The 23,004-nt window shown below is 45.1% G+C and overlaps 1 protein-coding gene across 1 annotated transcript in view; it reads right to left on the bottom strand.

Moving 5' to 3' along the window:
• Nucleotides 1-23,004, bottom strand: part of FGD5 (FYVE, RhoGEF and PH domain containing 5) — a 204,191-nt gene that overhangs the window by 53,075 nt on the left and 128,112 nt on the right. The window contains exons 3-7 of the mRNA XM_006868675.1: nt 18,843-18,901; nt 18,702-18,732; nt 2,208-2,368; nt 1,683-1,839; nt 811-898 (exon numbers count right to left, since the gene is read on the bottom strand). Of these exons, the coding sequence (XP_006868737.1) occupies nt 811-898; nt 1,683-1,839; nt 2,208-2,368; nt 18,702-18,732; nt 18,843-18,901 (496 nt within the window). The remainder of the gene's footprint in view (nt 1-810; nt 899-1,682; nt 1,840-2,207; nt 2,369-18,701; nt 18,733-18,842; nt 18,902-23,004) is intronic.

The following is a 23,004-nucleotide window of genomic DNA, read 5'->3' on the forward strand; positions in this document are numbered from 1 at the left end:
ACTTTTCCTCAGAGTCTTATCATTGGCATATTCTATTTTTATATCCTTATTTGTCTGTTTTCCCCTACCAGGCACAGAGCCTGCTACATAGCAGGTGTTCAACCAATATTTGCTACATTAGACGAGTGAATTTTCTATTCCCTTGCCCTTATGTATTTTCATGAAGCCCCTGAAGTTGCATTTATGTGTGGTGTCTGTCCCCTTGACTGGAATGTCAGGTCCCCAGGGCAGTGCTCTTTATCCTTTGGGAGGTTGCTGGAACTCCAGACACAGGTGTGGGTATTTCTCGAGGGAGGAGGATGACACTCCCCTAAGAAGAGCTGGTCGAGAAGGAAGGAAAGAGGCCATAGGACTGAACCCAAGAACACTGACTTTATGGGCCACCCAGTGGAAAGAAGGAACAGCCTGATTGGCTGGGCAACCATGTGGAGTGAGTGTCCCAGAGGACTCTGGGAGGGAAGGCTGTGGGAAGCAGCAGGTATGAGACTGAACTGTCCACTGACTTTGGCCACAAGTAGAACTTTGGTGACCTTGTCAAGAGCAAGTTTAGGGAATGAAGAGAGAGCTGACAGAGACAGGAAGAAGGTTTGGGACGGGAGAGGCTGAAGGTATGTCTTGTAGGTACAGTGAGATTTCCAAGTTGGCCTGACTGGAGGAAAGCTGGGCAGAATCAGGTACCCCTGGAGGGGCAGCGAGCCTGTCTCCCCTCCTCAACAGCCTCTGTAGGAGAGGAGGTCATCCGTGCACACTGTGCTGTAGCTGCTTCCCCTCCAACACCACCTCTGTCCACCAGACCAGCTGCAGACCCACCTGTGAGGAGCACTTGGTACTGGAAGAGGCGCTGGACCACTCGCAGCAGCCAATGTTTCACGTTCCGGTCCTCCTCTTCTTGCAGACCCTGTAGCTCTCAGACAAGGAGGGAAGCCCCATTAGCAAGCCCTGTCTGAGGTCCTGGGCTCACAGCATTTTCCCTGACTGTTTCCCACACCTCCTTCTGGCCAACCTTAAGCTTCTCTCCCATCTTCAAACTCAGGTTCCCTCCCCGAGATCAGCATGCCCCCTGTGCCTGTTACCCCCTTCAGGCTCACAGTTGGTGTCATACTCAGTAACAGGGCTCTCCAGGTCCCTGCTTCACTCCCTGTTTTATAAATAGAGGACAGCCAGAGACCATGTGCAGTGTGTGGCCACTGTTGCTAAGTGCTTTGGTCACCCCAAGGTCTGGGAGCCTAGGTTTACTCGTGCTTCTCAGTGGAGACAATTGCCAGAGGGACCCTTGGTCACCAGGGTCACCCAGCTATCATCAATGGCTGAGGAGGGGAGGCCCTGGGTCCCGGGTTTCTACCCTGATGGGTCATTCTTTACCCCTTGACCAGGTCTTCTCCTCAGCCTGACTTGGTGCCCGATTTATGTTTGTTAAGCTATTCAATAAGGAGCTCTGGCAGTGTAGTGGTTACGAATCAGGCTGCTAACCTCAGGGTCAACAGTTCGAAACTACCAGCCTTTCTGTGGGAGAAAGATGAGGCTTTCTGTTCCCGTAAAGATTGACAGCCTTGGAAACCCTGTGCAGGGTCACTGAGTCGGAACTCACTCCATGGCACATCACTACCACCACCAAGCTCTTCAGTGCCCACTGATACTCTTACATCATTATGCAAGGTTCTCAGAGAAGCATGGGGGCTCACCTCGAACTCGCGGACAGCAGCTGCCAGCCGTGGAGAGTGGCGGCAGTTCTCATTGAGCAGACCCAGGTACCTGTCGAACTGCAGGACGTGAGCCGCATGGTGGTCAAAACCTTGCTCCTGCGCCAGGAAGATGTCAGCCACCTTCTGCTGGCCCTCCCTGCAGCCAGGGAGGGGATGGACAGACACCTCAGCCTGGGGAGTGCACTCAGAACTGACTTAACACTTCTGTGTCTGCCTTTCCCATCAGTAAAATGGGGACATGTGTCACATGGTGGTGTTTTTATCACCCCTCCACCTGACAGTGGGAATCCCTGGGCAATGCAGATGATTAACACGATCACTCCTAATTGAAAGGTTGGAGGTTCAAGCCCACCCCGAGGTGTCTCAGGAGAAAGGCATGGTCACACAGTGCAGCTCTACTCGGACACACATGGGTCAGTCACCATGAGCTGGAACTGACTTCATGGTTGGTTTGGGACTTTGGGTTTTCTGTACCCTAAGGAAAGGGGTTGGAGAAATGCTCACCAGTGTTCCAGCCTCTCCTCCAGCTGTTCCAGGATCCCTCGGTGAAGCTCATGGATGGCTGGGAGGTAGCTCAAGCCAAGCCTCAGTGCCTCTCTGGAGACAGTATCCTTGCCTTCTTGGTCCATCTCATCCAAGGTCCTCATGATAGCTCCGTGGAAATCCTGAAACCCCCAGAGGTCTATTACCCAAGGCTGAGAGGCCTGAGCACAAGACACCCCTTGGCTGGGCATGGTCAAGCATGTCCCACCTGCTGCATGGGAGTCCTGGCCTCCACAAAGAAAGCCTAGTGACCGGAAGCCAGTGTTTCTGGACCCAAGGCTCCACATTTAGGTATGCTGGGCAGGAAGGCCTAAGCCCGACTGCCCAATATCAGCTAATGAAACCTCACAGACCACAACAGTCCCATCCAGAGCTGACCAGGGGCAGGGTGCAGGACCCCGCAGAGGCTTTCTGTCAGGTAACTCCACGGCAGCTGCAACAACAGAGAAGCATCCTGCACTGTTCCTAGCACAGCGTGGGGCTTTGAAGGCAGCACTGTCTCCCTGCTTTCCCAGGGAGTATGGGGACACTCTCTTTCCTTTTTCAAGAAGGGTGAAAACTAGGCTGATGTGTTCCCTTCCCTGAAGGAATATAATGGTTTGCTTTATTGTTATCCATTTCTGAAGATGTTCATAGGATGTGTGATTTCTAAACACAGTCTACAGAAAGCACTGCGCACCCACTCTACAGAGTACTAAGCAGTCACTAAAATTCACGAAGATGGAAACTATGTAAAAATATTCAGGGTCCGTGCAAAGAAATCAAGAAGGTATATAAGGTACTAAGAAGGTTATTCACACAGACTTGTGAATAACACTGCATAAAAACAACAACAAGGAAAACACAACAAAATATACACAATGGCTTATCTCAAGGACATGAACCTAGGAATGATTTTTTTTCTTCTGGAAAAAAAAATCTAGAAAATTCTGATTTCTAAAATTCCTATATCGTGATTATTTTGCTTTTGAAATTGAATTTAATACATACTAAAATTGTAAAGAAGGTAAGATTACTTTCAGGAACAGTTGGTTACTCAGTGGCAGAATTCTTGTCTTACATGCGGGAGACCTGGGCTCATTTCACAGTCAGCACCTCAAGGAGTAGCCACCTGTTTGTCAGTGGGGGTCTGCATGTGGCGCTGGTGCTGAACAGGTTTCAGAGGAGCTTTCAGACCAGGACAGACTAGGAAGAAAGGCCTGGAGATATATTTCCGAAAATCAACTACTGAAAGCCTTATTGCTGACACTGGATATGGGACCCACAATACACCATGGGGATGGCACGGGACTGGGCCATGCTTTGTTCCGCTGTGCATGGGGTTGTCAAGAGTTGGGGGCTGATTCAATGGCAATGGGCAACAAAATTTCTGTCTTACAACAAAAGTATTTTATTCTGGTTCCAGGACAAGCTGTTGGAGTAGGCAGATTCACTAACAAACCTTCTGCAACATGGATATGGGAGACCAAGTGGAGCATTAGGGTGGTGATCCTGGAACTCTGAGCGTCAGAGGACAGGGCAGAGAGGTGGACTGAGTGCCCACTGGAAGAGGAAGCTGAACAGGAACAGCAAGAGAGAAGGAGCACGGGCGAGCTGTGGGCTGGCGTGGAGCCGCACGTGTGAGCTGTGGGCTGGCATACAGCACCACAGCCACCTTGAGTTTTTGCAAGTGACTATGGAGTCCTGGTGTGGCACTGTGGGTTAATGCGCCAGACTGCAAAGTCATTTGAACTGCAAGGTTGGTGCTTCTAGCTCACCAGCTGCTCCTTGGAAACACTACACAGGGTTGCTATGGGTCAGAATCAACTCGATGGCACTTAACAAACTGATATAGTGGCCTGGAGGCAGGGCACAAAGCAAGAGGTTGGTGGCAAATGGTATGCTCCCTTGTTTCCCAAGTCCTCACAGTAGACAGGGACATGGCCGATCCCTGCCCTTGCCAATCTAGAAGCCTCTTGCATGACCTCTGCTCTGCATGGGGTCAGGCACCAGGCATAATATTCCTGCTTCTGGAGGGCACGAGACCCCACCATGAACTACATGATACAAACAGTGAAGAGAGAACTACGCTCACAGTTCCAGTCTCTACCACATCCACCAGGAGACAGGTGGGGAATGCCAGAGAACATACCAACATACAATTATTCACTAAATATAAATTCGACACCACAATGTCTTGGAGAAAATGGACAATTTCAGCTTGCAGCAAGAAACGAGACAGAGTGCCTCAAACAAGTGAACAAAATAGAGTCAGAAAATATAATACCAGATATGGTATCAGACCTATATTTAAATAAGGAATTTAAAATAAGGCTATTTAGGTACTTCAATTGACTGAGAGAATGAGAAGATTACAGATTAAATCAAGGAAAACACAGGCAAAATTTTAAAAATAATTCAGGAAATAAAATGACAAAGTAAATGAAAAATAGGAAACCATACAAAAAGAGCAATTAGAAAATCAGATTAATATTAAAACTTCAGAAATAGGAGATATATTGAAAGGGAAAAGAAGAGTAACTGAATCAACAGAAAACCAAATCGGTGCGTTTGAAAATAACATTTTCAATATTCATCTGCTAAAGGAACAATCAGAAAAAAGAATAAAAAATCTGAAGAAAGCCTAAGATTTATGTGGGGCACAACCAAGAGGAATAACATGTGTGATTGAAATTCCAGAACACGATGAGACCAAACAAACAAATCCAGAAAAACTGTCCAAGAGTTGTTAGAAAAAAACTTCTCTAACATCATGAAGGATGAGAAGATAGCCATTCAAGAAGTTGAAAGAACTCTAAACGGGGTAGATCTCAAAGTAAAAACATATTAGAATCAAAATTTTCAAAACCAAAGACAAAGAAAGAATCCTGAGAGCAGCTCAGGAAAAATGAAAAGATATCTAAAGGAGAACCAATACGAAAAATCACTTGACTTTTCAGCAGAAATCATGCAAGCAAGAAGAGAATGGAATGACTTTACAAAGAAAATTCTCAAAGAAAAAATGAGTTTATATATAAAACTTTGAAAGAAAAAAAATTGTCAACAAAGAATCATATACCCAGCAAAATTGTCCATCAAATATGATGGAAATTTAGGTCATTTTCAAATAGACAGAAATTAATAGTATTTGTAAGAATCGGACCAACCTTACAAAAAATACTAAAGGGAGTTCTTTGGATGAAGGACCAACAACAGCAGACAACTTAAGACTAACATACATGATAACATCACCCAGAACTCAACCCAGACATAGAAATATTAAAAGTAAAAACAAACTTATTATGTTGTTGTTATGTGCCAACAAGTTGGTTTATATCGAGTGATCCTATCTAGGGTTTCGAAAGAATGGCTGGTGGGTTAGAATGGCCAACCTTGTGGTTAGCAGTGCTTATCTTACAGTGCCACACCAGGGCTCCTACAAGACTGGAAAAAGGGAACCAGCCATATAGTTGCAGCAGCAACAAGAAAACATAAAGTAAAAAGAGGGAACAATGTAGTTCCAAAACTTCCATATGAAGAGGAAAACAAGCAGATTTCAAAAATAAATACAAAAATAAAAATAAGTCTAACTGTAACCCTAAAAACTAGACCAAACCTTACTCCTGGCTCAATCCCAACTCCTACCTCTAATATTAATCCTAGTCCTAACTGTAATCCTAATACTAAATGAAGTCCTAGTCCTAGTCTAGACCTAAACATAGTCCTAATCCTATCACCTTATTTACACCCTCACACCCCCAAAATAAAGATTTCACCAACAAAGAAATAAATATTTGTTTTTAATCTGCTCTTGCATAAGGCCCAGTTCCAGTTTTAAACACACTGGACTCCTGAAGCCATCTTGAATTACAAGGCAGTATCAATAGGAAAATCTCAGGGTCCTGGAAGGAATTAGCGTTGGACAGTCGGCAAAGATGATCAGCTTGCTTTCTTTGATTGCTTCCCTCAATGGGAGACTCACTCTTGGATAACAAAGTCAATAATTCCATTGTTGAACAGTTTTCACTGATAAAGGTCCAAAGGGACAAGTGCCTGTGAGGATGAGCAGCCCCCTTCAGGAGTCCTTCCTGGTCTTCTCAGCACCCAGTGAAGGAAAGGAGGGAAAGGAGGCAGAGAAGGAAAGGTGGAGACTGAGAGACCTCCGAACATCTGCAGAGAGGCATTCTGCACAGCCAGACCAGAGGACAGCAGATGTGGAGGTTACAGAGGTCTCCACTTCCTGAACACCTCATCCTGTCCCATGCTGACCTCCCACTGGCTCAACCTGCTCTGCCTTGAGGGGAAGATTCTGGGAGGGTGGCACCTGACACCAGTCCTCTGTTAGCCCAGCTCTCTGCAGGTCCTGGAAACCCTCAGCCCCATTATAAAGATCTGAATGATCAGGAGTCAAATCGTGAACTACTGAGTAAGTTCTCTGGACTCAGGCCACACGCTTGAGTAAGAATTAGAATCTCATTGTAGGGGAACTAGCAGAGTCTTCCCGAAAGCACATTTCAGAGGCTGAAGAGAGTGTGGTGTGAGGAGGATAGCTAGAGGAAGAAGAATCACTTTTATATACATATAGAACTTGGAATCCTGGTATGGTGCTGCAGGTTAATGCACTAGACTGCAAGGTCAGTTTGAACCACTGGGTCAGTGGTTCAAGCTCACCAGCCGTTCCTTGGAAACCCTATACAGGGTTGCTGAGTTGGAACCAACTCGATGGTACTTAACAACAACAAATATAGTAATTATACATGCATATACATTTTATATAAGGAGCTCTTGTAGTGTAGTGGTTACAAATTGTGCTGATAATCTCATGGTCAGCAGTTGGAAACTACCAGCTGTTCCATAGGAGAAAGATGAGACTTTCTGTTCCTGTAAAGATTTACAGCCTCAGAAACCCTGTACAGGGTCATTGTGAGTCAGAACCGACTCCATGGCATAACAACAACAACATATATATATATAAACACACACATATATATATATATATATACACATAGTTTTTTTTCTCTCTCTCTAGATATATATACAGTACTGATGTTGTGCTGTAGGATCAGTATTCAAACCCACCAGCTGCTTCTCAGGAAACCCTATACAGTGTTACTATGGGTTGGAACTGAATAGATGGCACTTAACAACAACATCATATAATTTATTGTCGCTGTTGAGACTATACATTACAAAACATGTACCTGATCAACAGTTTCTACATACACCATGTAGTGATGTTACGCTGAGTAGGAGGGAACCACTCTTACCCTAACTCTCTTTTTGTCTGACGTGGTCCTCTACCATTAGCATAAACTCACTGCCCTCAAGGTTTCTGATCTAATCGTTCCCAATTTCTGTTGTCAGTTTGATCCCACATAGGTAGTTCTTAAGGAGCTCTAGTGACACAGTAGGGTAACCACAAGGTGGGCAGTTCAAGTCCATCAGTTACTCCATAGGAGAAAGATGAGGCTTTCTGCTTCCAGAAAGATTTACAGCCTCGGGAACTCTATACAGGGTTGTTATGAGTCGGAGCTGACTTGATGGCACCCAACAACAACAACGACAACAGATAGTTCCTAAGAGAGCATAATGCTCAACACATTCTTTACTAGTTAAGATAAACTATTGTTTGGCTTTAAGAAAATTCAGGAGATCGCTCTAGCTTAAGGATAATGCATGAGTATTTGAAATTCTGTTCTGTATATCCACCTTTTGATCAGGCTTCTGCTATGGAATGTTCAGGGATGTTCAGTACTGGTAGCTGGGCACCAGCCTGTTCTTCTGGTTTCCTGGCAAAGGAGGCAGTTGTTCATGGAGACAATTAGTCACACACTCCATATCCTCCGTCTATCTCAGAGTCTCCTTTCTCTGCTGTTCCAGGTGAACAGACACCAACTGTGCTTTGAATGGCCACCTGTAAGCTTTTGAGACTCCAGAGCTAAAGCCACAACTAGGAGGTAGAATAGAAGCACTGACCATGTTACCATGTCAGTTAACTGGGATCTCCCACAAAACCATGACTCTAAAAATCCAAACCAAGGAACCAAGTCCCATGAGGGTTTTATTACTTATTTCTGCTCACAGCTGCCTCTAGGATCTCGGGTCATTGTGAACCTGCTGCCCTGAGGCAGGACTCTTACTCTTCCCTTGTGAATCTCCACACTCGGGACCCTGCCTGAACAATCCTGTCATCCCTGACATCCAGGGAGAGATAAAAATAATGTCCCCTCTGACTTGGATGGCTGAGTGAGAGGATTTGTAACACTCTCTCATCCAACCTGTGCAGAGGTTCAAGCTTGGCTACTCCATATGACAGATAGTGACTTCGGGTAAGCTGTCCCCTCCCTGAGTTTCAGTGTCCTCATATGTAAAATGGGGAAACAACACCCCCAGCTTGAGTCTGAGGTGGTTGTGCAGCTCACCCTGATGCCTGAAACAACTTTGTAAACTGTCATGTGCTACCCATATGGTAGTTGTAATTGTATTCCAGACATGACCTCTTTAGAGCACAGCCACATAGGTTTTGTTTCCAGGAAGAAGGATCTGGTGATCTACTTCCAAGTGGAAACCTTCAGAATCAGAAGATGAGTCCCCAAGAATGGAAAGCACAGAACCATACCGTAGACACAACAATGGACTTGGCATTGTGGGACCTGGCAACATGTCATTCTGCAATGCACGTGGCCCCGCGACAGCTATCAACATGCTTCTAAAATCGAGCACTGTACGTGACACAGAAAAGGCGTGCCACAATGCCTGCTGATGGACTGTATGCATGAGCCTTAGTTAACAGACAAGGAGAGTAAGTCGTGGGGGGGGGGGGCATCATCAGAACCGTCACCCTGACACACCTGGACCTAGAGCACCCACGTGAAGAGAAAGACGGAGAAATGAACAAGCAAAGACAAGACACATGCTGCATTCACACTCCAGGGACCTTAAATATTAATTATTCTGCAAGCTGGTTTCTCATCTGTAATTAATTCTCACTGAATGGACTCAGGCCCCCTGGGCAAGACAGCCATCATGAACACAACTCATTTAAAATACCAGCGCATAATCAGAGCTGTTGTAAACCTCCATTCTCAAAACTGTGTGTTTTGGCAGGACGTGCTGAGAGACAGCCACACCATCCATCGCCACCTGGAAAGCTCTTGCTGTCTTCATAAATCTGCACCCACATCACACCTGGGGGCCCTGGTGTCCACCTTAGAGGGATGAAGAGGGGAGAAGACACCCGGACCTTACCCTCTTAGACAAGGGGAAGAAGGAGAGACTTGATTCTACCCTCTAAGAGTTTGCGGTCTGGCGGAGCAGCATGTGCAAAGGCACAGGGGTGAAACAGGAACTGAGGAGCAAGTGTGGTGTGAGCACACTGTGTGTAAGTGCACACATGCGCACACATGCATGTGAACAGTGCACAGGACTGTCACATGATGATGCTGGAAGACCAGGTGGGGTCGCGGCATACAGTGCCCTGCATGATTCTACTACAGGGAACAGGAGCCACTATAGGGGTGCTAAGCAGGGGAACAGTGTAACTAGATATCTGCCTTAAAACGTTCACTCCAACTATAGCGGGGAGCACACACTGGAGGTGACCAGTGAGGACGCTGTTTCAGTCATCCAGGTGATAGGGACAGAGGCCAGGACTCGATTCTGACCAGGGGGTGATTAGGGACAATGAGAAGAACTGACTGGTGGTTCCCCCATGCCTACAAGACACCAAGTAGGGGTCCACTTGGTGCCCCCATCCAGATGGTACCACCCACTTGCTACACTTACTTCCAGCTTAGGTGGTTCCTATATGAAGGCTGAGAACACAAGTCCTTTATCTACCTGGAGTAAATCATTCATCATCTCTGACACTCAGTGTTTGTATCACCCAACCATCTAAGAACTATATACTGATCACATACTACACTTGCGATTGTTGTTTTTAGGTGCTATTGAGTTGGTTCTGACTCATAGCAATCCTTTGTACAAGAGAACAAAACTGCCTGGTCCTGTGCCACCTCACAACCATTATGATTGAATCCACTGTGTCAATCCATCTCAATCGAGGTCTTCCTCTTTTTTACTAAGCATGACGCCCTCTGCAGGGACTGGACCCTCCTGACAACATGTCCAACGTATGAGAAGCAAAGTTGCATAATCTTCGCTCCTGAGGCGCATTCTAGATGTACTTCTACCAAGACAGATTTGTTTATTCTTGTGGCAATCTGTGGATTATTCAATATTCTTCACCAACACCATAATTCAAATGTATCGATTCTTCTCTGGTCTTCGTTTTTCATTGTCCAGTATTCACATGCACACGAAACAATTGAAAATACCAGGAGAAGTCACCTTAGCCCTCAGAAAGTGACATCTTTGCTTTTTAATACTTTAAAGATTTGCCTAATGGAGTCTGTCCTTTGGTTTCTTAACTGCTGCTTCCACAGGCATGATTATGGATCCAAGTAAAATGATATTTATCAGGATGTGGCTTATGTGCAATTACATGAGAAAATATATGCCAAGTGCCAAGCATACAAAAGGAGCTCAACAAATGCTCACTGCCTTCCCTGCCCTCTTCCTATATACACCCTCTGGCAATAACTGACACCAACTATGATGAGAAGCAAGACATGGATGGCAGAGGAAAGAAGGTACTAGGAGGCCCAGCTGATCATACTCCAGTTTAGATAAACTCCCACACTCACTAGTAACAGAGGCATTCACGAAATCACTAAGGCCACCACCAAATTAAACTTGTGTCCAGCTTCCTCCCTCTACTGCCAGACACCCTTTCAAGTGCAAACTGCCACCCAGCAAAGTGGGAGTGGTGTTATCATGAGACACAAAGCAAAGACTGGGAAGCCACTGGTTTGCCTTGTAACATGGGGGTCTTCCTCACACTCCTCTTTATGAGGATCCCAAGGAGCCTTGACGGTAAGCACTTTGCTGTTCACCAAAAGGTCAGGAGTTTGAAGGCCCCAGTCACTCTGGAAGAAAGATGTCACATTGCTTCCATTTCCATAAGGTTCCCACCCTTGGGAACTCTACAGGGCAGTTCTGCTCTGTCCCGCAGGGACACTGTGAGTCAGAATTGACTCAACTACAGTGGGCTAGGATTTTGGGGTTTATGATGACCCCCTTTCAGACTCACCGCCTCCAGGCGCATACTGCCCAGGTACCTGAGAGCTCTCTTCTGACCCTGAGTAAAATCCCAACCACTCTTGGAGTGAACTTTATACCTCCACTTTGATCATCTCCAATCTACACCCTATGTCCAGCTGACCAACAAGATTGCCACTCAACTCAGCATCTCTACCTACGACCAGCCTGATACTCCAAGTATTTGACTTTTAGCGAATTAGCAAATCAGAATGTGGAGTCAGCTTAGACCCTCCATCTCCCTCACCCATAGCCAGTCAATCAATCACCAAGCACAGGGCCGTCAAATATCGGCCTGTCACACTTCATACCTCTTGTCTCCCTCTAACTCCAGTATACCCTCACTTCTTGTCAGAGGTACCCCTAAGTCTCCCCGTAGTTCCCCTGGGGATCAAGTCCAAACCTAAACATGACTCCTGGGCTCTCACAGCTCTGTTCCAATGCTCTCCCATGCTGAATTTATTTCAGTTCCCAAACATATCATTCTCCAACCGGCCCCTGGGCCTTTGCACATGCTGCTCCCTTCGCACCCGAATTGGCCAACACCACCTCATCCTTCAAGTCTCAGATTAGAAGGCATTTCTTCCAGAGATCCTTCTCTGGCCCCAGAAAACTGGGCCAAGTGCCTCCCTGGAAGCCCAACAGCCTTGGTATGTCCCCACCCCTGTATCAGTGTGGTTCCTGTCATGTCTGCTGCCCTCTCTGGAAGGCAAGCACGTGTTGTCCATGATGTGTGGCACATGGCAGGTACTCAAGGAGTACTGTGACGGAATAAATGAGAACTTCAGGGATAATAAATGAGAACTCAACAGGTATATACTGAGCACCAAGTGTGTACCACAGCTACTGGGAACAGGGAGGGCAGGCAAGCTCTGCCCAAATGAACTCAGGGTTCAGTAGGGGGAGACAGGAGACAAGCACCCAACAAGAGAGATGCCAGTATGGAAAGCAAGCCTGGACAGAACTGAAGTTCAAGAGAGACAATTCAATAAAATTGATAGAAGATGTCCATATCCCACCCTCAATACTGGACAAGAGATCAACGTGACAGAAAATCAGCAAGGATACTGAAGTCTCAAACTACCCTCTCAACCAGCCAGACCTACTGACACATAGAGATAGTCATCCAAGAAGAGAAGAAAACACATGCTTTTCAAGTACACATGGAACATTCTCCAGCAAAGATCATATGTTAGACCATAAAAGAAGTCTAATAAATTGAAACCATATAAAGTATGTTCTGCAACCACAGTGGAATCAACAAGAAAAGGGAATTTGGGAAATCTAAGAGGAGGAACTCGGCTTGCACGCTGACAAAGCACTCAGCTGCTAACTGCAAGGCCAGGGGTTCAAATCTACAGCTTTTCCCCCTGGAGAGAAGGATGAGGCTTTCTGTTTCTATGAAGACTAGACCTGGGAAACCCTCTGGGGCAGTTCTATTCTGTACTACAGGCTCGTTATGAGTCAGACTCCACTTGACGAAATGCAACAGCAACAGCATGAGTCTAAGAAGAAATCATGAGGAGAATAAGAACATCTTTTGAACTGAATCTAATATTAAAACACAAGATCAGTAAACAAATACATGAATGAGGAGTTTAAGCAGTGAAAAGAATGGAGCGTAAGCTACAGCTTGAGTATAGGAATTGTGGATGTGGTCCTTCACACTCTCTGGACCCACAGTCTCCTTGTTGGGAGAGTAAAGTCCAGCCCCCTGCCGTGGAGCCTGGCTATGGTATTTGCTCTGGCAAACGGGATGCAGCCAGACATGATGAAGTTCTAGTTGTGCGCTTGTGCCCTAGAAGCCCCGTGGTTTTCGCACTTGCTCTCTCACTGCCATGCAAAGAGCTTCATCAGATACCTGGTCTCCCCTTCAGCCTGGACCCTAGAAGGAACACACAGGCAGCACATACGTTCAGCCAAGCCCAGCTTAAGTCGACTTAAGCTGACTTAGTTCCCCTTGTATTTCGGAGCGCCCAATGAGATGTGTGGCACTGTGGGCTAATGTGCTGGACTGCAAAGTTGGTTTGAACCTCAAGGTTGGTGGTTCAAGCTTACCAACTGCTCTTCGGAAACCCTATATAGGGTCACAACCGACTCAATGGCACTTAACAATAAGATGGAAATGGAAGCTGTTGAGTGGAGTTTTAAGGAAAGTTTCAAGGGGGCTGAATCAGCTGGGAGATTTGACTATTTTGCTTGCCCTTCATTTTCCTGCCTGGGACATGGGTATGATGGCTGGAGCTGCAGAAGCCATCCTGTGTTCATCAGGAACTCTGGAAATGGAAGCAGCAGAAAGAGATAGAACCTTGGTCCCTAAGACTACAGAGCTACCTATGACCTGGACTTCCTAGCTCTGATTTCCTTCACATTAGAGAATCATCTCTGAGCTATTTAAGTCACCAGAACTGGGTCTTTGTTACTAAGCAGGCAAATGCAATTCTTAATTGATAGAGAATTATTAGGAAACACTTTAGTGGTAGACTGGTTTCCCAGAATGGCCACAACAACATGTTTTCAAAGGGCTCTCTCATATGCTCTTCAAGCCATGTGACCTTGATACTCTTCCTGTTGAATGGGGAAGTGTATGTCCCCTTTCCTTCAACCTGGGGGACTGCCTTGACCATCACAGTTTGGCAGAATGGGGCTACAGGACTTCTGAGACCAGGCCCTAAAAATGGCACATACTTCTTCCTTATTTTTTCTTGGGGGTGCCTGATCTTAGAACCCAGCTACACTGCTGTGGGGCAGCCCAAACCACTCCATGCAGATACCAAATGTAAGTGTTCTGACCAACAGCCCCACTGAGGCCTCAGTCAATTGGACCACTGATGAGTTACGTGAGTGAAGGCACTTCTAGGTAATTCTAGAGCTCACCACTGCTGGCTTTGAACCTTCGGCCTAAGGCTCCAGACTTCACAGAGCAGAGAAAGCTCTCACCACTGTACCCTGCCAGAACTCCTGACCCAAAGAATCTATGAATATGGTGAAGTGGTTCTACTAAGTTTTGGGGTGCTACTTTGAGGAGGTGACATTTGAGTTGAGACCTGAATGAGGAGAAGGAAACGAACGACTAAGGGGTATGCCAAAGGGAAGAGCAAGTACCGAAACTGTGAAGTCTGACCATATTTGCAGAATCTGGAGAACAGCAAGGACGCTGAAGTAAAGACAAAAGTGGTGGAAGGTGATGCTCAGAGACAGACAGGGGTCAGATTGCATAGGGCCCCCTGGACGAGGACTTTCTCCCAGGGTATCAGCGATAACACTTCCAGGGTTACCTCTCTCAGTGAGCAAACAGGCTTTTGAATAGTCTTCAATAGTCCAAAGGAGAGACCAATTGTAGAAATTTTCAGCTACTGCTGGGAACAGGTTTTTTTTGTTTTGTTTTTTGAGATAAAGTAGAGGCTTTAAGGTGTCTCTATAAACCATATCTGTTCCAAATTCTTGATATGCAACTTGGTCCCAATCTTGTTTTTGGACCAATCCCTGGATGTGTACATGTATCTCCAACTTGCCTTTCTAAATGTATCTCTGTTCTACCCATATCTGACAAAGCATCATTCTCCAAACATGCCATGTACTTTCAGGCCATCTTGACTTGTGTCCCCTGTAGTACTCCCCTAGCCTGGTGACCTCCTTCAAAGTTCACCTCAATGGCACTTCTTCTGCCAACTTTCCTGCAGACCCCCAAGGAGGGGACCCCAGTCTTCCTCCAGGCGGCTGCATATTTCATGTGAAACTATGGTGGTGGTGTGTTGTGGAGTCGATTTTAACTCACAACAACCCTGCCTAGAGTTCCCAAGGCTGTAAATCTTTACGGGAGCAGAAAACCTCATCTTTCTCTTGCAGAGTACCTGGTAGACCTGAACTGCTGACTTTGTGTCAGCAGCCCAACCTGTAACCCACAATGCTACAAGGGCACCTTTTCCATAAAACTATTGTTGTTGTTGTTAAGTGCCATCGAGTCGATTCCAACCTATAGCGACCCTGTATAGGGTTTCCAAGGAGTAGCTGGTGAGCTTGAACCACTGAGTCTGCAGTTCAAATGACTTTGCAGTCTGAACGCATTAGCCAACAGTGCCACACTAGGATTCCACATAAAACTATAGTTGAAAAAAATTATATTTACGCAGAGAGGCATAACTGTCTGTTCACCGGCCTATTTCTCCTCCTGTCTCAATCCTCCCTGGAACCCTCCACCAACCCAGCCTGCAAAATAAGAGACCTGGAGTTATAGCACAAGCACTGGACTGCAAGGTCAGTTTGCAGCACAAAGTTAGCAGTTCAAGCTCACCATCTGTTCCTTGGAAACTCTATACAGGGTCGCTGTGAGTCAGAACTGACTTGATGGCACTTAACAACAACAACACAACAACTCAAGGGTGGGTTACTGGCCTTAGTCATCTCTGAGGCCCTGAGGCCTAGCTCGATATCTTGGTGGTTGTTACTGTGTGCCACTGAGTCCATTGTGACTCAGAGTGACCATGGATGGGGGGGTTCTGAGGAGTGCCTGATAGGTTTGAACCACGTACAGTGACACACCAGGACCACATCTCCATACCTAGAGCACTAAAAACATCCTGTGATGTTTTATATGGAGTTAATGGAGAAGCTGGGTAAATGGATACACAAGTAGATGAGTAGATGGATGGATGGATGGATGGATGGATGGATGGATGGATGGATGGATGGATGGGTGGGTGGAGGTGTGGGTGGATGCATGGATGGGTGGATGTACAAACAATTTAGTAGATAAGTAGGGGGGTAAATGGGCGCACGGATGTATTATTAGGTACAAGAATAGATGAAGAACAGATGAGTGGATGGATGGCTAGTTAGATGGGTGGGTGAGACATGAATCATCTAAATATATGAACAGATGGATAGCGGTATTCCTGAAAGATAAGAAAGTGGGGCTTCAAGGTATCTATACACCATACCTGAAAGGACAGACGAGAGTCTTTAAACCAGGAATCAGTTTTAAAAGGTCAGACAGTAAATATTTTAGGCTTTGTGGGACAAACACTGTTCCCTTTTTCTTCCACAACCCTTTACAAATGTGGAAACTACTTTTATTTGTTATTGCTGTTGTTAAGTGCCATTGAGTCATTTCCGACTCATAGTGACCCTGTGTAGGGTTTCCGAGGAGTGGTTGGTGAGCTGAACCGCCAACCTTGTGGTTCAAACCAACCTTATAGTCCAGCACATTAACTCACAGCACCACACCAGGACTTTGAGTTAACAGGCTGTACAAAAACAGGAACTTGACTATTAGGATTCAATTTTGGATGACTAGAATTTTTAGCATTTCCTGAGTTACCTCAAGATAGTTAACTCTATCTTTAAGCCAAGTACAGAATTGGAATCCAAACACAGAAGATCAAAGACCAAGTAGCCACTTACCCTCTCCACCCCACCCCACAGCATCGGGGAGGTGTAGAATGCAAAGCTGGCCCCTCCCCATCATAAGCAGCCTAGGATTTCAATAGTTTCAAATCTCTAAGGAGAGATTTTGGGTAAGGCCCTGCAACTTTAGCAACCAGGAATGGATCCAAGGTTAGAAATGGAAGAAATGCCCCAAAGTCCATGGGTTTCCTTTAAGATCAGTGTCTCAGGCTCAGACCTGAGGTCACATTGAAGGAGTCCTGCCATCTCCATCCCATAAGTGCTGATGTCATACTATAGCTCCAGACCACAATTTCCCGCAGTTAGCTTATGAGCTGTGATTTTGATGGGCTCCTTCTTTTTCCCCTCTCCTCAGGGTAGTATTACTATGGGTTAGCAGCATCTCTCCAACTGTCAGCACGCAGTGCAAACACAGACGGACACTTTCCAGTTAAGACCCTCCTAACAAAATCATACAAGAAAGCCCAGTTCCTTGTCACACTGTCACCTAAAGAGCGAGTGAGAGGGAGAAATGGGAGAGCAACGTCCTGCCTTTGCTAGGTGGGCTTTCAAGGCATCAAGTGGGGTGACTCAGACACTGCACACCCATGGGCTTTTGAGTTTAATAATCCATGCGTAGTGATGGTAAAATGTGGGACTAGGAGTCCCAGGCCAGGCTAGTGCTCTGCCTTCTCCCTGGGGCCTGGTGCTCTCTGCTCACCTGAGAATGTGGTACCAGCATGTAGGTACTAGAGTGGGCCTTGGCTGGATGCAGCAAGAGGTCTGGCGTGGCACTGGGAACTCTGGTGTACCCAGAGAAGGTTCTGCCCCCAGGTCACTCAGAGTCTCCATACTGATGCTGCTGTTGTTAGTTGCTGTCCAGTTGGCCCTCGACTCACAGCGAACCCCATGCACAACAGAACAAAACACTGCCTGGCCTTGCACCATACCCACACATATCTGACCACTGTGAGCCACACTGGCTAGTTTTTGGAAGCGGGTGGCCTTTCTTGTTGGTCTGTCTTTGCCTGGAACCTGTCCAGCATCATAAAACATGAGGTACACTGACTGAGAATTGAACCCAGTTCTCCACATAGAAGGCAAGAATTTTACCGGTGAGCTCCATGGCTCCCACCAGGCCTGCATATCGGCATGTATAAAATGTCCAGAGTGGACATCCCCATCTCTGTCTTCCCTCTGCATAAGAGCCCTCTTTCCTCACCACTCCCCGTGGCTTAGCCCAAATGTCACTTTGTCAGGGAAGCCTGCTCAATTTCCTGACAGGGTCAGCCACTCCCTTTGTGGATCTGCAGTCCCTGGCCAGAGGGCTCCAGCTCCTGCTTGTTGAACTGAATTGTGTTGGCTGTAAAGGGAGACCTTCTTGAACTGTGAAGGGGAGCAGTGCCTAGTGGGAGTCACTCTGCCTATTTTTTCAGTCCATTCCCAAGCCTGGCCTCTTATTCTCTGAAAATTCTGGAGAATTGATTCCTCATTTCTGGGGTGAATGGGTAAACCTTCTTGCTTTCCTCCAGCTACTCTCTCAGTGTGCAAACACACCATCTTCTCCATATGACCTAAACAAACAATGAACACCTATGTACATTCACCTATGACCCTAACCCAAACGCAGAGCAATGGCCTAGAACTACCCATGGATTCTCCTTTCACTTTCCTCAACAACTGGGCTGAGGAATGCTTAAACATCCTTCCAGAAACCTCAGCACATGAGGCAAATCCACAGGAAGCTCAGTGCTATTCATCTCCCCACTGACAAAGTGTATTAACTGAGAGAGAGGCTTCCCTGAAATCCTCAGTAAACACTTGCCTGCTGCCAGTGGAATTCACCTCTGTCTCCTCATTACTTTCCTGCTTCTTATATCACAGCCTTGTAAAAGAGCAATTAGATTTGGACAATTAAAATGATGAACTCACCAGATGTAAGTGCTGGAGCATCTCCACGTATCTGTAGGGAGAGAGGATTGAGTCTGCATGAATCCCCATCCTGGAGAAGCCTGGGAGGGGTAAGGTTTTGCTTACAAGCTCAGAGCCACAGGCAGCTTCTTGGGGACTCACATTTTCTCTGAAGACAGCAATTCCTGTGCGATGACGTGGGCTCTAGACTGTCCTTCCACCTGTGGGAGGGAATAAGAGTCATGAGCAGGGAAAAGTTGGGAGACTGTGCTCCAAAAGCCTTAGGTGTATCAAACAGGCTACCACGTGGCTCTGGTAGCGTAGTGGTTATGAATTGAGCTGCTATCCTCAGGGTCAGGAGTTCAAAACTACCAGCCACTCTGCAGGAGAAAGATGAGGCTTTATGCTCCTGTAAAGATATACAGCATCGGAAACCTTTGTACAGGGTCGCTATGAGTCAGAACCGACTCCACAGCACATAACAACAACAACCACGTGGCCTTAAGGAGCTCTGGTAGCATACTGGTTATGAGTCAGGTTGCTAACCTCAGGGTCAGCAGTTCGAATCCACTAGATGTTCTGCAGGAGAAAGATGAGGCTTTGTGCTCCTGTAAAGATTTAGAGCCTTGGAAACCCTATACAGGGTCACTATGAGTCGGAACTGACTTCACAGCACATAACAACAACAACAACCATGTGGCCTGGCAGGAGAAAGACGAGGTTTTCTGCTCCTGTAAAGATTTACAGCCTTGGAAACCCTATACAGGGTCACTATGAGTCAGTTCTACCACTACCACCATGCTGCCTGAGGCGAATCCCATCTGTTTAGCTCTTTCCCTAGTAATCATTACCTGTGTAATCTTCTAAAAGTTACTTAGCCTCAGGCTTGCAGAATGTGCCCTTAAATTGTTTAAATGATTATATACTCCTAACTGTTTTTGTGTATATCCCCCCTCCAAAAAAAAACAAAAAACAGAGGGGATAGAAGCAAATACTGTTCAATGATGCACGGAGGAGACTGTAATCATTGTAATGAAATGATGAGTATAAAACCGATGTTCTCCCATGTAAACTATCATTCAATTCACAATAAAAACTTATATATATATATATATATATATATATATATATATATATATATATAAATAAATAAAGTTACTTAGCCTCTCTGTACCTCAGTTTCTCCATCTGCAAATGTGGATATTAACAGCATCCAGTTTAAAAGACTGTTAAGATAATGTGCCGTCTGTTCCCTGGTGCATAGTAAATGCTCAGCAAATGGCTGCTGTTGTAGTTGTATGACCTCTGCCTTCGCCACACCAGCTCTTGAACAATCTGTAGTTGTAATTCTCTGTACCTAGGCACACTCTCTTACCCTGTTTTTGCACATCCTGATCTATGCCCTGTTTCCTTCTCTGCCTGGCTAACTCCTAGTTGGTCTTTTAGACTTTGTGTAGTACCACTTTCTCCTCATCTCCTCTCCCAGAGCCAAATGGGTTAGGTATTCTTTCTGAACATATCCCACTATGTCTACAAGACTGACTAGGAGTTAGCCTGTGTTGCTGCCGTTTTCTTTTTATCTGCGTGCTTTCCTGTGCTGTGTTCATTTTCTTTTTGTGCTTTTTCTTGTCAGCTTTCTCATCATTTTTAATATTTCCAAAATCTTCTTGGTTTTTCCTTTTCTTGATTTGATGTGAAGATGTAGTAAGTTTCTTTGAGGTTACCCTGTGCTTTATTAATTTCTTCCTCCTTTTAAAGCCATCTGTTTTATTCTGAATTCTACCTGACCTCCTCACTACCTGGATCTCTGTTACTATTCTTTTCCCTTTTTTCCCTTTGTACTTGTTCTGATCATACACTGACCTCCCAGATCCCCTATTTTCAGTCTTGTAGTTTTGCTGCTCTGGACAATTCTATATATGGACTGAGTTCTGGGTAGTGTTGCCACATATGTCAATTTCTAGTGGTTGTCTGCTCTTGTTGGTTCTCAGTCCAAATAACTCCCTTTAGTATGTTTTTAAGTGCTGGCTTGGGTTTACAAAATCCCTTAATTTCTGTTTATCCTGAAACATTCTGATTTCACAGTTATATTTGATTGGCAGCTTTGCTGGATATATGATATATTCTTGAATATATGATATGTTCTTGGTTGGCAGTCTTTTTCTTTCTGTTTTGTATATGTCTCCCCATTACCTTTTTTCTCTAGCTGCTTTTAGGATTCTTTTTTTTTGGAACGTTTGATTATGGTTATGTCTTGGTGGTTTTTCTACTGGGTCTGTTCCTGCTTTGGATTCATTTAGCTTCTTGAATGCTTTTCTTCCTGTCTTTCAAGATGTTAAGGAAATTTTCTTCCAGCAACACTTCGACTACCTTTTCTGTAGTTTACTTAGTTTCTTCCTGTTCTGGAATTCCATTCACCTAATAGATTATTCCTTTTCATGTTGTCCCATGTGAATCTTATGCTTTCTTCAGATTTTTTCTGAGTATTCTTCTATCTTAGCAGGATTCAGAGATTTATCTTCAAGCTTACTAATTCCAACTTCCATCACTTCAATTGCACTCCTTTGCCTTTTCAGTGTATTTTCCATTTCTGATGTTTTAGCACTGATCATGTGGACTTCTGTTTGCACATTTTATATTGTCTCCAATGCTAGATCTATTTTGTTTGATTGTTACTACAGTGCTTTTCTGACTTATTTTCCTCGATATTTCTGTGGAACATTTGGAGGCACCTCAATATCATTCCCCTGAATTCTTTTTCAGGTAGTTCCAAAGCCTCTATTCCCTCAAAAGCAAATTCTAACTCTTCCTCTTGGTCATTTGCTTGAGCTATTATGTCTCATTTTTGCATATGAGCATAAAATTTCTGCTGCATTTTTGGCACTATAATGTTGTTATATTTGTATTAATTAGATGAATTTATGTTGGTGTATTCTTAAGCACTCTCTAATTAATTGCCTCTTGGTAGGTGTGATCAGGAGATGCACTTCTCTGTTCACAGTTCATGAAGCTCAATTCAGAGTGATTTTAGCAGGCGTTAGCTGTAGATGCTGGTGTATGGCAACTGGTATTGGCTCTCACCCAAGTGGTGGGGTTTTAGAGGGTGCAACTGTTTTTTGGGTGTTTGGCCACAGTTGCTGTCTCCTTTCAGGCAAGGCAAGGCAAGGCAAGGCAAGGCAAGAAAGCACTCCCACAAGATAAAAAGAGAACCCCAAAAAGCAGTATTAAAAACTAAAGCGGCAAAAGCCCAGAAAAAAAAAACAATAGAAAGATAATGAAACAGGAAACAGAAAAAAAAAATTTAAATAAATGAATGATTAATAAAACATTGCCACAAAGCAGCCATGGGAAAATAAGAGTAATTCTTTAGTGCTACCTAATGATGTGGCGCTGTGGGTTAATGCGCTGGACTGTAAAGTTGGTTTGAACCACAATGTCGGTGGTTCAAGCTCACCAGTTGCTCCTTGGAAACCCTATACAGGGTCACTATGGGTCGGAACGGACTCAATGGCACTTAACAACAGCAACAACAATGAACTCTTGCCTTCAAAGCTGCCTGAGAAATTTTACGATGTTCCCTTGTGCCTCTCTGATCTCACACCAGCTTTCTTCCTTCCCCTCCAGTCCATGCAGCTGTTTCTCCTAGTGAGAACCAGCTCAGTGCTGGCCAGACCTATTTGAAAGAAACTGCTGACACCAGCTCTTTCTGTTGTCTCCTTCCCCTTTGACTCTGTACCCAGTTGTGGGTTTCACCTCTGGTCACCAGAGGGTAAATGAGTAGACAGAGAAAACAAAAAGGAAAAGGGGGGAAAAAAAACCTTTGCACCTTTGTCTCTAAGTTGTAGGCAGGTTTCTGAAATGGAAGTTCTCTCTTGTCCCTTAATCCACCCACTCCCATTAAAAATGGTTGTGGCAGAACACACTAGCCACCCCAAATCAGAATTCACCTTTCTTCCTCGCCTCAGCTTCAAATCTTTCTCCCGGTAAGCACTTAATCTACTCATTTATCCCTTTATCTGAAGCTCAGAGTTCCAGGACCATCCTCAGAATCTGTTTCATCTGGCTTTTCCTCTGGTTTTATTTTTTCTAATACTGATTTGCTCACCAACACCACAGTTTGTGCACATTGATTTTTTTAAAAGATAAAACTATTTGTTTAATTTCTCAGTATAAGTTATGTCAAGTTCAAGACACTTTTGCAGGGCGATGGTACCAGTCATTTAGTCTATCCCTTCAAGAACAGAGGATCCTGGGAATTTAACGATGCTTAAAGTGAAGAGGACTTAAAACATTTACTGATGAAGATCAAAGAGCACAGCCTTCG

Source organism: Chrysochloris asiatica, unplaced genomic scaffold (assembly GCF_000296735.1).
Source record: "Chrysochloris asiatica unplaced genomic scaffold, ChrAsi1.0 scaffold00121, whole genome shotgun sequence".
Classification (NCBI taxonomy): domain Eukaryota; kingdom Metazoa; phylum Chordata; class Mammalia; order Afrosoricida; family Chrysochloridae; genus Chrysochloris; species Chrysochloris asiatica.